The 16,823-nt window shown below is 45.7% G+C and overlaps 1 protein-coding gene across 1 annotated transcript; it reads right to left on the bottom strand.

Annotated features, from left to right (window-relative positions):
• Positions 1 to 11,077: 11,077 nt before the first annotated feature.
• LOC135570667 (globoside alpha-1,3-N-acetylgalactosaminyltransferase 1-like) lies at positions 11,078 to 15,645 on the bottom strand. Its single transcript, XM_065016627.1, has 3 exons — positions 15,271 to 15,645; positions 14,917 to 15,051; positions 11,078 to 13,398 (listed from the first exon to the last, which is right to left on the bottom strand). The coding sequence occupies exons 2-3, from the start codon at positions 14,955 to 14,957 to the stop codon at positions 12,708 to 12,710; spliced, it is 732 nt and encodes a 243-aa protein (XP_064872699.1). The 5' UTR covers positions 14,958 to 15,051; positions 15,271 to 15,645; the 3' UTR covers positions 11,078 to 12,707.
• Between the last annotated feature and the right edge of the window lie 1,178 nt (positions 15,646 to 16,823).

Here is a 16,823-nt window from a genome sequence, read left to right as displayed (position 1 = left end):
AGAGCAACATCATTGATGCCAGAGAAAAGAGTCGTGACCAGTGAAACTGAGATGCCAAGGCGGACAGCATGCCCTCCCGATTTGACACACTGAACTCTGTCTGCAAAGTAATTGGACAGTCATGAAACCGAGGATTGACCGATAAGAATATGGTGATTGCCAGTGGGTCTGAAGACGGCTGCACAGTACTGTCTTTTATCGATGGCGGTAATGGGCCTTGAGCGTGGCTGAGGTGCATGACAAGTCGAAACCAGATTGCACAGCGGAGAAGGTGGTGGGATCGAGATGGTCAGTGACCTGTTTGTTGACTTGGTCGAAGACCTTAGATAGGCAGGGCAGGATGGATATAGGTCTATAGCTAGGGTGTCTCCCCCTTTGAAGAGGGGGATGAGACTGCATCCAGTTTGCTGAGCGACAATAGAGTGTTCCAGATTGTCAAGCCCCATTTTGTAGATGACATCTGCTATCTGGATTTGGGTAAAGGAGAACCTGGAAGGCTTCGAGGATCGGTAGGATAGTCAGTTTTACTAGGTAAGCTTGGCGGCGTGAGTGAAAGAGGCTTGTTGATGCCGGAGTTTGCTTTGTTGATAATCGTGGATTTGGGTCGGTGGAGACCGTGAGCTGTTCAGTGCAGTGGGCAGCGACTTGTTCTTGGATTTGAACTTTTTGGAGTTGGAGCTACAGGATGCAAACTTCTGCCTGAAGAGCTGGCCTTAGCTTTCCTGTTTGATTGGTTCCTGACTTCCTGAACAGTTGCATATCACGGGGCTATTGATGATTGCAGTCCGCCACAGGATGTTTTTGTGCTGGTCGAGGGCAGTCAGGTCTGGAGTGAACCAAGGGCTGTATCTGTTCTTGGTTCTGCATTTTTTGAACGGAGCATCCTTATCTAAAATGGTGAGGAAGTTACTTTTAAAGAATGACCAGGCATCCTCAACTGACGGGATGAGGTCAATGTCCTTCCAGGATACCCGGGCCAGGTCGATTAGAAAGGCCTGCTCACAGGAGTGTTTTAGGGAGCGTTTGACAGTGATGAGGGGTGGTCGTTTGACTGCGGCTCCGTGGCGGATACAGGCAATGAGGCAGTGATCGCTGAGATCCTGGTTGAAGACAGCGGAGGTGTATTTGGAGGGCCAGTTGGTCAGGATGACGTCTATGAGGGTGCCCTTGTTTACAGAGTTAGGGTTGTACCTGGTGGGTTCCTTGATGATTTGAGTGAGATTGAGGGCATCTAGCTTACATTGTAGGAGGGTTGTACCTGGTGGGTTCTGATGAAATGAGATTGAGGGCATCTAGCTTACATTTGTGCCGGGGTGTTAAGCATATCCCAGTTTAGGTCACCTAACAGAACAAACTCTGAAGCTAGATGGGGGGCGATCAATTCACAAATGGTGTCCAGGGCACAGCTGGGAGCTGAGGGTGGCCGGTAGCAGGCGGCAACAGTGAGAGACTTATTTCTGGAGAGGGTAATTTTCAAAATTAGTAGTTCGAACTGTTTACCACAGCTCTGGAGGAGGTGAAGACCACCATGAGGAGAGAGCCTTACCACAGCTCTGGAGGAGGTAAAGACCACCATGAGGAGACAGATTTTGAAGGTGAAGGAGGAGATGGTAAAGAAGTTGCCTGTCATCAAGACTACCCCTACCACCCCCATACCCTTTACCCCCATACGACCACCCTTTACCCCAGAGCACCTGCACGACCACTCCCACCTGAGGAAGCAGACAGTAGGGATGTTTACCAAGTCTCTAAAGGACGTGGTACTTGGTAGGCAAACACACCCTATGCTGCGCTGGACAGAGGACCACTCAGAGACCCCCAAGCAGACCCAGTGCACCCCACAGGCCCCACCCACCACCAGAGTATCATCACCTCCATCAGCTTAGCCAGACTGGACCGGGCCCAGCCTTCTACCCTGCAGCAGACCACCACCTCTACCAGACCAGAGAGGAAGTCCGTCTGGCCCAGACCTGGCCCCCGTCCACTCCACAGGGCCCAGCCTACTACCCCGCAGCAGACCACCACCTCTACCAGACCAGAGAGGAAGTCCGTCTGGCCCAGACCTGGCCCCCGTCCACTCCACAGGGCCCAGCCTACTACCCTGCAGCAGGCCACCACCTCTACCAGACCAGAGAGGAAGTCCGTCTGGCCCAGACCTGGCCCCCGTCCACTCCACAGGGCCCAGCCTACTACCCCGCAGCAGACCACCACCTCTACCAGACCAGAGAGGAAGTCCGTCTGGCCCAGACCTGGCCCCCGTCCACTCCACAGGGCCCAGCCTACTACCCTGCAGCAGACCACCACCTCTACCAGACCAGAGAGGAAGTCCATCTGGCCCAGACCTGGCCCCCGTCCACTCCACAGGGCCCAGCCTACTACCCCGCAGCAGACCACCACCTCTACCAGACCAGAGAGGAAGTCCGTCTGGCCCAGACCTGGCCCCCGTCCACTCCACAGGGCCCAGCCTATTACCCCGCAAAAGACCACCACCTCTACCAGCCCAGAGAGGAAGTCCGTCTGGCCCAGACCTGGCCCCCGTCCACTCACCAGGGCCCAGCCTTCTACCCTGCAGCAGACCACCACCTCTACCAGACCAGAGAGGAAGTCCGTCTGGCCCAGACCTGGCCCCCGTCCACTCACCAGGGCCCAGCCTTCTACCCTGCATGCAGACCAGAGGTCCTCAGAGGACGGTAGAACTCTGTAGGATTGAGTGAGATTAAACAGCTGTTACTGTAATTGAATGATGAGTGGTAAAAAAAATGAGTTTTCGTGACTCCAACCTAAGTGTCTGTAAACTTCCGACTTCAATATTTTTAAAACATTCTATTTATTGAGATTGTTCCCAGTAATCAACATACAGTAGATAGGCTACAGAATACAGGATGAATAAGATAATAAAAATATATATTTTCTTAGAAGTGAAGAACGTTATTATCCCCAAACTACAACAGTGACTGATAAATACTGCATTTTAAATAGTAGTTTTTTGTCTGTAGAGTATACAATTGAAGTCGGAAGTTTACATACACTTAGTTTGGAGTCATTAAAACTCGTTTTTCAACCACCACAAATTTCTTGTTCACAAACTATAGTTTTGGCAAGTCGGTTAGGACATCTACTTCGTGCATGCCACAAGTCATTTTTCCAACAATTGTTTACAGACCAATGATTTCACTTATAATTCACTGTATCACAATTCCAGTGGGTCAGAAGTTTACATACACTAAGTTGACTGTGCCTTTAAACAGCTTGGAAAATTCCCGAAAATGATGTCATGGCTTTAGAAGCTTCTGATATGCTAATTTACATAATTTGAGTCAATTGGTGCCTCTTTGCTTGACATCATGAGAAAATCAAAAGAAATCAGCCAGGACCCATAGAAAAATTGTAGACCTCCATAAGTCTGGTTCATCCTTGGAAGCAATTTCCAAATGCCTGAAGGTACCACGTTCATCTGTACAAACAATAGTATGCATGTATAAACACCATAGGACCACGCAGCTGTCATACCACTCAGGAAGGAGACATGTTCTGTCTCCCAGAGATGAACGTACTTTGGTGAGAAAAGTGCAAATCAATGCTAGAACAACAGCAAAAGGACCTTGGAGGAAACAGAAACAAAAGTATATATATCGACATTAAACAAGTCCTATATTGACATAACCGGAAAGGCCGCACAGCAAGGAAGAAGCCACTGCTCCAAAAACCGCCATTAAAAGCCAGACTGCACATGGGGACAAAGATCGTACTTTTTGGAGAAATGTCCTCTGGTCTGATGAAACAAAAATAGAACTGTTCGTTCTGTTAAGGTTTGCAAATGCACATGGGGGCAAAAAAAAAAAAAAATTAATCACCAGCTATCTGATCAGCTTACCGATCACTGCAGCTGTACATAGCCCATCTATAAACAGCCCATCCAACTACCTACCTACCTCATCCCCATATTGTTTTTATTTACATTTGTGCTCTTTTGCACACCAGTATTTCTACTTTTACGTCGTCATCTGCTCATCTATCACTCCAGTGTTTATTTGCTAAATTGTAATTACTTTGCTACTATGGCCTATGTATTGCTTTGCCTCCTTACTCCATTTGTATATGGATTTTTCTATTGTGTTATTGACAGTACTTTTGTTTATCCCATGTGTAACTGTCTTGTTGTTTTTGTCGTACTGCTTTGCTTTAACTTGGCCAGGTTGTAAATGAGAACTTGTTCTACCTGGTTAAATAAGGTGAAAAGAACAACAACATTAAAACAGCATTCCACCTCAATCAACAGCCTGATCAAATGTTGGTCACACCAGATACACCAGTTGTCTGATCCACGCCCCTACCTTGATGTTGGTCACACCAGATACACCAGTTGTCTGATCCACGCCCCTACCTTTTTAAAAGTCATCTTTGACTAACAGATCAAATCAAATAAAATCAAATAAAATAAAATTTTATTTGTCACATACACATGGTTAGCAGATGTTAATGCGAGTGTAGCGAAATGCGTGTGCTTCTAGTTCCGACAATGCAGTGATAACCAACAAGTAATCTAACTAACAATTCCAAAACTACTGTCTTATACACAGTGTTAGGGGATAAAGAATATGTACATAAGGATATATGAATGAGTGATGGTACAGAGCAGCATACAGTAGATGGTATCGAGTACAGTATATACATATGAGATGAGTATGTAGACAAAGTAAACAAAGTGGCATAGTTAAAGTGGCTAGTGATACATGTATTACATAAGGATGCAGTCGATGATGTAGAGTACAGTATATACGTATGCATATGAGATGAATAATGTAGGGTAAGTAACATTATATAAGGTAGCATTGTTTAAAGTGGCTAGTGATATATTTACATCATTTCCCATCAATTCCCATTATTAAAGTGGCTGGAGTTGGGTCAGTGTCAATGACAGTGTGTTGGCAGCAGCCACTCAATGTTAGTGGTGGCTGTTTAACAGTCTGATGGCCTTGAGATAGAAGCTGTTTTTCAGTCTCTCGGTCCCAGCTTTGATGCACCTGTACTGACCTCGCCTTCTGGATGATAACGGGGTGAACAGGCAGTGGTTCGGGTGGTTGATGTCCTTGATGATCTTTATGGCCTTCCTGTAACATCGGGTGGTGTAGGTGTCCTGGAGGTCAGGTAGTTTGCCCCCGGTGATGCGTTGTGCAGACCTCACTACCCTCTGGAGAGCCTTACGGTTGAGGGCGGAGCAGTTGCCGTACCAGGCGGTGATACAGCCCGCCAGGATGCTCTCGATTGTGCATCTGTAGAAGTTTGTAAGTGCTTTTGGTGACAAGACGAATTTCTTCAGCCTCTTGAGGTTGAAGAGGCGCTGCTGCGCCTTCTTCACGACGCTGTCAGTGTGAGTGGACCAATTCAGTTTGTCTGTGATGTGTATGCCGAGGAACTTAAAACTTGCTACCCTCTCCACTACTGTTCCATCGATGTGGATAGGGGGGTGTTCCCTCTGCTGTTTCCTGAAGTCCACAATCATCTCCTTAGTTTTGTTGACGTTGAGTGTGAGGTTATTTTCCTGACACCACACTCCGAGGGCCCTCACCTCCTCCCTGTAGGCCGTCTCGTCGTTGTTGGTAATCAAGCCTACCACTGTTGTGTCGTCCGCACACTTGATGATTGAGTTGGAGGCGTGCGTGGCCACGCAGTCGTGGGTGAACAGGGAGTACAGGAGAGGGCTCAGAACGCACCCTTGTGGGGCCCCCGTGTTGAGGATCAGTGGGGAGGAGATGTTGTTGCCTACCCTCACCACCTGGGGGCGGCCCGTCAGGAAGTCCAGTACCATGTTGCACAGGGCGGGGTCGAGACCCAGGGTCTCGAGCTTGATGACGAGCTTGGAGGGTACTATGGTGTTGAATGCCGAGCTGTAGTCGATGAACAGCATTCTCACATTGGTATTCCTCTTGTCCAGGTGGGTTAGGGCAGTGTGCAGTGTGGTTGAGATTGCATCGTCTGTGGACCTATTTGGGCGGTAAGCAAATTGGAGTGGGTCTAGGGTGTCAGGTAGGGTGGAGGTGATATGGTCCTTGACTAGTCTCTCAAAGCACTTCATGATGACGGAAGTGAGTGCTACGGGGCGGTAGTCGTTTAGCTCAGTTACCTTAGCTTTCTTGGGAACAGGAACAATGGTGGCCCTCTTGAAGCATGTGGGAACAGCAGACTGGTATAGGGATTGATTGAATATGTCCGTAAACACACCGGCCAGCTGGTCTGCGCATGCTCTGAGGGCGCGGCTGGGGATGCCGTCTGGGCCTGCAGCCTTGCGAGGGTTAACACGTTTAAATTGCGTCCTACCTGACAGGTCGCTCCTACCAGGTGGCGTGGCGAGAATCTGTCTCCTCACCACGCGCTCTCACCACTGGCGTCCCCCAGGGCTCTGTTCTAGGCCCTCTCCTATTCTCGCTTTAGACCAAGTCACTTGGCTCTGTCATAACCTCACATGGTCTCTCCTATCATTGCTATGCAGACGACACACAATTAATCTTCTCCTTTCCCCCTTCTGATGACCAGGTGGCGAATCGCATCTCTGCATGTCTGGCAGACATATCAGTGTGGATGACGGATCACCACCTCAAGCTGAACCTCGGCAAGACGGAGCTGCTCTTCCTCCCGGGGAAGGACTGCCCGTTCCATGATCTCGCCATCACGGTTGACAACTCCATTGTGTCCTCCTCCCAGAGCGCTAAGAACCTTGGCGTGATCCTGGACAACACCCTGTCGTTCTCAACTAACATCAAGGCGGTGGCCCGTTCTTGTAGGTTCATGCTCTACAACATCCGCAGAGTACGACCCTGCCTCACACAGGAAGCAGCGCAGGTCCTAATCCAGGCACTTGTCATCTCCCGTCTGGATTACTGCAACTCGCTGTTGGCTGGGCTCCCTGCCTGTGCCATTAAACCCCTACAACTCATCCAGAACGCCGCAGCCCGTCTGGTGTTCAACCTTCCCAAGTTCTCTCACGTCACCCCGCTCCTCCGCTCTCTCCACTGGCTTCCAGTTGAAGCTCGCATCCGCTACAAGACCATGGTGCTTGTCTACGGAGCTGTGAGGGGAACGGCACCTCAGTACCTCCAGGCTCTGATCAGGCCCTACACCCAAACAAGGGCACTGCGTTCATCCACCTCTGGCCTGCTCGCCTCCCTACCACTGAGGAAGTACAGTTCCCGCGCAGCCCAGTCAAAACTGTTCGCTGCTCTGGCCCCCCAATGGTGGAACAAACTCCCTCACGACGCCAGGACAGCGGAGTCAATCACCACCTTCCGGAGACACCTGAAACCCCACCTCTTTCAGGAATACCTAGGATAGGATAAAGTAATCCTTCTCACCCCCCTTAAAATATTTAGATGCACTATTGTAAAGTGGCTGTTCCACTGGATGTCTTAAGGTGAACGCACCAATTTGTAAGTCGCTCTGGATAAGAGCGTCTGCTAAATGACTTAAATGTAAATGTAAATGTAAATGTCTTACTCACCTCGGCTGCAGTGAAGGAGAGACCGCATGTTTTCATTGCAGGCCGTGTCAGTGGCACTGTATTGTCCTCAAAGCGGGCAAAAAGTTATTTAGTCTGCCTGGGAGCAAGACATCCTGGTCCGTGACTGGGCTGGGTTTCTTCTTGTAGTCCGTGATTGACTGTAGACCCTGCCACATGCCTCTTGTGTCTGAGCCATTGAATTGAGATTCCACTTTGTCTCTGTACTGACGCTTAGCTTGTTTAATAGCCTTGCGGAGGGAATAGCTGCATTGTTTATATTCTGTCATGTTTCCGGTCACCTTGCCCTGATTAAAAGCAGTGGTTCGCGCTTTCAGTTTCACGCGAATGCTGCCATCAATCCACGGTTTCTGGTTAGGGAATGTTTTTATCGTTGCTATGGGAACGACATCTTCGACGCACGTTCTAATGAACTCGCACACCGAATCAGCGTATTCGTCAATATTTTTATCTGACGCAATACGAAACATGTCCCAGTCCACGTGATGGAAGCAGTCTTGGAGTGTGGAGTCAGCTTGGTCTGACCAGCGTTGGACAGACCTCAGCGTGGGAGCCTCTTGTTTTAGTTTCTGCCTGTAGGCAGGGATCAGCAAAATGGAGTCGTGGTCAGCTTTTCCGAAAGGGGGGCGGGGCAGGGCCTTATATGCGTCGCGGAAGTTAGAGTAACAATGATCCAAGGTTTTACCACCCCTGGTTGCGCAATCGATATGCTGATAAAATTTAGGGAGTCTTGTTTTCAGATTAGCTTTGTTAAAATCCCCAGCTACAATGAATGCAGCCTCCGGATAAATGGTTTCCAGTTTGCAAAGAGTTAAATAAAGTTCGTTCAGAGCCATCGATGTGTCTGCTTGGGGGGGATATATACGGCTGTGATTATAATCGAAGATAATTCTCTTGGAAGATAATGCATAATACATATAAAGATAATACATTTGATTGTGAGGAATTCTAAATCAGGTGAACAGAAGGATTTGAGTTCCTGTATGTTTCCTTCATCACACCATGTCTCGTTAGTCATGAGGCATACGCCCCCGCCACTCTTCTTACCAGAAAGATGTTTGTTTCTGTCGGCGCGATGCGTGGAGAAACCCGTTGGCTGCACCGCATCGGATAGCGTCTCTCCAGTGAGCCATGTTTCCGTGAAGCAGAGAACGTTGCAGTCTCTGATGTCCCTCTGGAATGCCACCCTTGCTCGGATTTCGTCAACCTTGTTGTCAAGAGACTGGACATTGGAAAGAAGAATGCTGGGGAGTGGTGCGCGATGTGCCCTTTTTCGGAGTCTGACCAGAAGACTGCCTCGTTTCCCTCTTTTTCGGAGTCGTTTTCTTGGGTCGCTGCTTGCGATCCATTCCGTTGTCCTGTTTGTAAGGCAGAACACAGGATCCGCGTCGCGGAAAACATATTCTTGGTCGTACTGATGGTGAGTTGACGCTGTTCTTATATTCAGTAGTTCTTCTCGACTGTATGTAATGAACCCTAAGATGACCTGGGGTACTAATGTAAGAAATAACACGTAAAAAAAAACAAAAAACTGCATAGTTTCCTAGGAACGCGAAGCGAGGCAGCCATCTCCGTCGGCGCCGGAAGTACTTGGGCAAGATACAGTGCCTTGCGAAAGTATTCGGCCCCCTTGAACTTTGCGACCTTTTGCCACATTTCAGGCTTCAAACATGAAGATATAAAACTGTATTTTTTTGTGAAGAATCAACAACAAGTGGGACACAATCATGAAGTGGAACGACATTTATTGGATATTTCAAACTTTTTAACAAATCAAAAACTGAAAAATTGGGCTTGCAAAATTATTATGAATCCTCCATATTACCCTTTTAACCTCTTGCCTCTACTTGGGACGCTTGCGTCCCAACTAGAGCTCTGGAAATGCAAATGCGCTACGCTAAATGCTAATAGTATTAGTTAAAACTCAAAAGTTCATTAAAATACACATGCAGGGTATCAAATTAAAGCTACACTCGTTGTGAATCCAGGCAACAAGTCAGATTTTTAAAATGCTTTTCGGCGACAGCATGAGAAGCTATTATCTGATAGCATGCACCAATACACTACAACAGAAAAGCACAGCAGGGGACGTAAACAAAATAATTAGCATTTCGGAGTTACACAAACCGCACAATAAAATAGAAAACAGTCATTACCTTTCACCATCTTCTTTGTTGGCACTCCTAGATGTCCCATAAACACTATTGGGTCTTTATTTCGATTAAATCGGGCCATATAAAGCCAAGATATCGTTATATGTAGACTGTGTGATAAACGAAAAAAACAGCGATTTCACAACGTAACGTCATTTTTTAAAATTCAAAAAGTAGACGATAAACTTTCACAAAACACTTCGAAATACGTTTGTAATGCTACTTTAGGTATTAGTAAACGTTAATAAGCGATAAAAATCATCCATAGGCGATGTAGAAATCATTAGCTGTCGTCTTGGAAAAAAATTCAGGAGAGAGCTCTTCCGGAATGATCTGGGCGGAGACCGGAGGTAAGTCGTGCCCCTCTTTCGGTTCAACCAAGAATCAAAGATGATTCAATTCACAAGACTCTAGACAACATGGGGATGCTGTGGGAGTTGAATGCTCGGTCTTATCTAATTCGGCTCACTGTTAACAATTGCTGGAAGTGGCGCAAGGATATTTATTTCCATTTTCTGTGATCAGGTTTTCCTGCGCTTTCCGATGTAACGCACGTTATGTAATAGCCACAGTCGTGATTTAACCAGTTTTAAAAACGTCTGAGGGTTTCCTATCCACACATTCTAACCATATGAACGTACTATATTCCTGGCATGAGTAGCAGGGCGCTGAAATGTTGCGCGATTTTTAACAAAATGTTCAAAAAAGTAGATGGTCGACTGAAGAGGTTAAAGGGGTATTATCCTTTGTTGTCACGTCCTGACCTTAGTTCCTTTTTTATATCTCTGTTTTAGGTTGGTCAGTGAGTTGGGGTGGGCATTCTATGTTGTGTATTCTAGGTTATGTATTTCTGTGTTTGGCCTGGTATGGTTCCCAATCAGAGGCAGCTGTTGATCGTTGTCTCTGATTGAGAACCATACTTAGGCAGCCTGTTTTCCCACTATGATTTGTGGGTAGTTGTTTTCTGTGTTTTACCATACAGAACTGTTTCGGTTTTCATTTATTTATCTTGTTCTTTTCTATTTCTGTGTTCAGTTGAATAAATATATTATGGACACATACCACGCCGCGCATTGGTCCGATATTTCATACTCCTCGTCAGAGGAAGAAGAAAATCGTTACATTTGAATGCCAGCTCCACATTGACCTTCTACGTTTTCCTTAATGTAAATCCACCACTGTGTCTTGTCTGATCTACACATCTATAGGTGGAATCCATGCAACATTCCCTATTTCTCCATCTCTCCACTAAACCGCTGGTTTGTTACTCATACACCGCATATCGTTGTCACAGGGGAGATGTTGTTTTTAGTTAGGCTGTGGAAAATATAGTAGTAACAAGTAGTGAGATAACACAAACATTCTGAAAGTGGTTAAATATTCATTTCAAGAAAAATACACATAATCGTAATATTTTTTGAAACCTTATATTTCTTGATGTTTTTCCCAGTAATCAACATACACAGTAGATAGGCTACAGAATACAGGATGAATAAGGTAATACAAAATATTTATTTTCCTATAAATGAAGAACGTTATTATCCATAAATGATCCATATATTATCCATATATTATCCATATATTATCCATATATCCATACAACAGTGACTGATATACAGTACATTTAAAATAGTAGTTTTATGGCAGTGTATATATTTCACCAACAGAAAATGAATGGGGCCGGACAGCTGTATATCCAATGTGACATTTTATACCTTTCCCTAACCTTAACCTGAACTTAACCTAACATTAACCCAAACCTCAGTGAAGCTATACCTGAACTTAACCTAACCTTATCCCAAACCTCAGTGAAGCTATACCTGAACTTACCCTAACATTAACCCAAACCTCAGTGAAACGATACCTGAACTTAACCTAACCTTATCCCAAACCTCAGTGAATCTATACCTGAACTTAACCTAACCTTATCCCAAACCTCAGTGACGCTATACCTGAACTTAACCTAACCTTATCCCAAACCTCAGTGAAGCTATACCTGAACTTAACCTAACCTTAACCCAAACCTCAGTGAAGCTATACCTGAACTTAACCTAACCTTAACCCAAACCTCAGTGAAGCTATACCTGAACTTAACCTAACATTAACCCAAACCTCAGTGAAGCTATACCTGAACTTAAGCTAATCTTAACCCAAACCTCAGTGAAGCTATACCTGAACTTAACCTAACCTTAACCCAAACCTCAGTGAAGCTACACCTGAACTTAACCTAACATTAACCCAAACCTCAGTGAAGCTATACCTGAACTTAACCTAACCTTAACCCAAACCTCAGTGAAGCTACACCTGAACTTAACCTAACATTAACCCAAACCTCAGTGAAGCTATACCTGAACTTAACCTAACATTAACCCAAACCTCAGTGAAGCTATACCTGAACTTAACCTAACCTTAACCCAAACCTCAGTGAAGCTATACCTGAACTTAACCTAACCTTAACCCAAACCTCAGTGAAGCTATACCTGCACTTAACCTAACCTTAACCCAAACCTCAGTGAAGCTATACCTGAACTTAACCTAACCTTAACCCAAACCTCAGTGAAGCTATACCTGAACTTAACCTAACCTTAACCCAAACCTCAGTGAAGCTATACCTGCACTTAACCTAACCTTAACCCAAACCTCAGTGAAGCTATACCTGAACTTAACCTAACATTAACCCAAACCTCAGTGAAGCTATACCTGAACTTAACCTAACCTTAACCCAAACCTCAGTGAAGCTATACCTGAACTTAACCTAACCTTAACCCAAACCTCAGTGAAGCTATACCTGCACTTAACCTAACCTTAACCCAAACCTCAGTGAAGCTATACCTGAACGTAACTTAACCTAACATTAACCCAAACCTCAGTGAAGCTATACCTGCACTTAACCTAACCTTAACCCAAACCTCAGTGAAGCTATACCTGAACTTAACCTAACCTTAACCCAAACCTCAGTGAAGCAAAACCTGAACTTAACCTAACATTAACCATAATCTATTAAGTTTTTCTTCTGTCGGTCGAATATCCAATTCCTAGTCCTATACATTGGGACGAATTTCAGCATAGTTTTTAACGACAGAAGAGAAGCGAATGACTTTGACCTCTTTGGTATTGGTCTTCTTGTCATCCCACTGGTACTCTGGAGACAACAGCTTGCTGGGCTTGTTGTAAAGCAGGTACCTGTTGAGGTGACTCTCCTCCTGCCAGGCAGCCTCAATGGAATTCCTCGCGTCCTCTTCAAGCTGGTTCCGGCATACCTTTGTTAGTGTGTACACATCCTCCACGAATCCTCCGAACAGGGCCCCGGCATAGTAGTAATCTCCCTCATCCATGGGGATGTAGGCTGTCGAGGCTGGACGCCGTTCGTATGTGAAGTGGTCACGGGTCGCCTGGTAGAACCATGGGTGAATCACAGCAACCAGCCTGCCCAGAGACTCGGCTCCCCAGCGAGCGTAGAACTTGCTGTCCACGTCCAGACAGAAGATGTAGTCGGCCTCCCTGCTGATCTGACGTTCGATGGCTGTCTGGATGATCTCCATCCTCCGGGCTGATATCTCCTGCCAGCGGTTTGAACCTGGCACCTGGATCACACTTAAATGTCTCCCCTGAGACAGGTTCACTGATGGAACATCGTCGGGACGATCTGTGAAAACGTAGTAGCGCACGTTGAAGTCGACCATGAAGTGCTTCTCTGCTGTCTCCAGGAAATCTCGGAGAAAGCGGACGTATCTGTCAGAATTTAAAGACACACAGGTAACTGTCAAAATATAGGAAATATCAACATAAAGCGTCTTAATAGAGAGTTGGGCCGCCACCTTGGTCCTCCACCAGCCACCTTGGGCCTCCACCAGCCACCTTGGTCCACCACCAGCCACCTTGGGCCTCCACCAGCCACCTTGGGCCACCACCAGCCACCTTGGGCCTCCACCAGCAACCTTGGGCCACCACCAGCAACCTTGGGCCACCACCAGCAACCTTGGGCTACCACCAGCAACCTTGGTCCTCCACCAGCCACCTTGGGCCTCCACCAGCCACCTTGGGCCACCACCAGCAACCTTGGGCCACCACCAGCAACCTTGGGCTACCACCAGCAACCTTGGGCCGCCACCAGCAACCTTGGGCTACCACTAGCCACCAGAACAGCTCTAATGCACCTTGGCAAAGATTCTACGAGTGTCTGAAACTCTAACGGAGGGATAATTTGGTGTTTTGTTGATAGTCGTGGAAAACGCTGTCTCAGGTACTGCCTCATTTGGATTGAGATCTGGTGACTGGCATATGGTTTACATCGTTTTCAAGCTCATCAAACCATTTAGTGACCACTTGTGCCCTGTAAATGGGGGCATTGTTGTTCTGGGTGATTAGCCATGGTAGCAAAAAGAATGACTGAAATAATGGTCAGCCCAGCCTTTTTATACATGACAGTGAGCATGATGGGATGTTAATTCAGTGAACTCAGAAACCACACCTGTGTGGAAGCACCTGCATTCAATAAACTTTGTATCCCTCATTTACTAGTGTTTTCCATTATTTTGGCAGTGACCTGTACAATACATAAGGGTTTAAGGTGCCTTCTCAATGGCACAACGACAGTATCAGAAACCAGCGATTCTGATGCCAGAAACACTCTGTAACTGTATGGTCATTCTCATAGGACTGTATAGGACATACTAAACCGATTCCGACCAGAAATTACAGTCCACCAGAAAACAGACAGAGTAGTACAGTTATTCAAATCTTAGCCAAGCTGTGAATCATGACATCATGATATTGTATTACCTGCCATGTGACATGAGCTAGTTATGTCCTCATACACTGAGTGTACAAAATATTAGCAACACCTTAATATTGAGTTGCACCACCGAAAGCGTTCCACAGGGATTCTGGCCCATGTTGACTCCAATGCTTCCCATAGCTGGTCATGTCCTCATACACAGTGTTGTTCTTGTCTTGCCCATTCACCATCGGAATGTCACACAAACACAATCCATGTCTTAAATGTGTCGAGGCTTAACAATCCTTCCTTAACCTGTCTCCTCCTCTTCGTCTACACTGATTGAAGTGGATTTAACAAGTGACATCAATAAGGGATCATAGCTTTCACCTGGATTCACCTGGTCAGTCTGTTATGGAGAAAGCAGGTGTTCATAATGTTTTGTGCACTCAGTGTAGTTTCAGTGTTTTATAAAAATATTGACAGTTTAATTTCCCTTTTTGAATATTTGGGAAAGGTTGTAGGCTGCTCACTTTCCAACGGCAAACACTGTGGTTGCTATGGTGATGTTCATGGACTTGTAGATTGTGTCGACGAGGTCAGGGTCAAAGGTTCCTTCCCAGACGATGGGTGCCAACCACGGGGTGACTGCCACCACATCAGTACGACTAAAGAAACAAAACAAGATCAAGCCTGACTGTGTTGTACTGATTATGATCTCCATGTTTACAGATATACAGATCAGGCCTGACTGTGTTGTTCTGATTCTCTGCTCAATGTTTTTAGCAGTTGAAGTCCCATGAAAAGACGTGAGGTAAACTAGGCTACACGCTGATGTGGAAGATAACAATGAGATGAAACTAACATAACGTAGCAACACTACTCACCCCACCAAGACACTGGGCTGCTTGTACAATAGCCTGGGAGAACAAAACGTAATTCATTAGTTAATGAAGATATGGGCTGATGTTGTTATTGCTCTCTCAAAAACAAAGTGCTAGTACCAAAAAGGGTTTTTAACTTTTTCACTGCAGGGGAAACCTTTTTTAGGCTGTGGAGAACCTTTTTTAGGCTGTGGAGAACCTTTTTTAGGCTGCAGAGAACCTTTTTTAGGCTGCAGAGAACCTTTTTTAGGCTGTGGAGAACCTTTTTTAGGCTGTGGAAAACCTTTTTTAGGCTGTGGAGAACCTTTTTTAGGCTGTGGAGAACCTTTTTTAGGCTGCAGAGAACCTTTTTTAGGCTGCAGAGAACCTTTTTTAGGCTGCAGAGAACCTTTTTTAGGCTGTGGAGAACCTTTTTTAGGCTGTGGAAAACCTTTTTTAGGCTGTGGAGAACCTTTTTCAGGCTGTGGAGAACCTTTTTTAGGCTGTGGAAAACCTTTTTTAGGCTGCGGAGAACCTTTTTTAGGCTGCAGAGAACCTTTTTTAGGCTGTGGAGAACCTTTTTTAGGCTGTGGAGAACCTTTTTTAGGCTGTGGAAAACCTTTTTTAGGCTGCAGAGAACTTTTTTAGGCTGTGGAGAACCTTTTTTAGGCTGTGGAGAACCTTTTTAGGCTGTGGAAAACCTTTTTTAGGCTGCGGAGAACCTTTTTAGGCTGCAGAGAACCTTTTTAGGCTGTGGAGAACCTTTTTAGGCTGTGGAGAACCTTTTTCATATTGGTACTTTGGATCATCCTTTATATATATAAAAAAATTAAGCTGCGGACTGTTCTAGCAGGAAAATAATGTGGAACGTGGAAGAATAGGATTGTAGTCCATCTAGGTTGCTTTAAAAACTGTATGAGGGTAAGTTGGGTTGGAGTCATAACATTTGTGGAATTACCATGTGTTTTTTTTCCATGTGGTTTCACCCGTGGATGTAAACATGAGGTTTGTGGAGAATTGATTTGGGGGCGTGAGTCATTATGTAGGGGTGTGTCCTCCAGTGGCTGTGGGCTTTAGGTATGTTATTTAAGACTAAGTTAGAGGATGTCGGTAATTGATGTTTGTTTTCTCTTTGTCATTATGGGGTATTGTGATGTCATTATGGGGTATTGTGATGTCATAATGGGGTATTGTGATGGCATTATGGGGTATTGTGATGGCATTATGGGGTATTGTGATGGCATTATGGGGTATTGTGATGGCATTATGGGGTATTGTGTGTAGATTGATGAGACAAAAATCACTCAATCCATTTTAAAATAAGGCTGTAATGTAACAAAATGTGGAAAAAGGGAAGGGGTCTGAATACTTTCCCAATACACTGTAAATAAGAGCTTGCTACCATGACTATTTGTGGGAAAAACACCCTAATTAACTCTTTTGTCCTACTACAGTTGACCTATTATAGAACCACCAAGACTCTTTGAAGAGCTGACCGCCCGGCCAAACTGAGCATTCAAGGGAGAAAGGCCTTGGTCAGGGACGTGACCAAGAACCCAATGGTCACTCTGAAAGAG

This window comes from Oncorhynchus nerka, unplaced genomic scaffold (assembly GCF_034236695.1).
Source record: "Oncorhynchus nerka isolate Pitt River unplaced genomic scaffold, Oner_Uvic_2.0 unplaced_scaffold_942, whole genome shotgun sequence".
Classification (NCBI taxonomy): Eukaryota; Metazoa; Chordata; class Actinopteri; order Salmoniformes; family Salmonidae; genus Oncorhynchus; species Oncorhynchus nerka.
The sequence above is the reverse complement of the archived record's forward strand: the minus strand, read 5'-3'. Positions and strand labels throughout refer to the sequence as shown.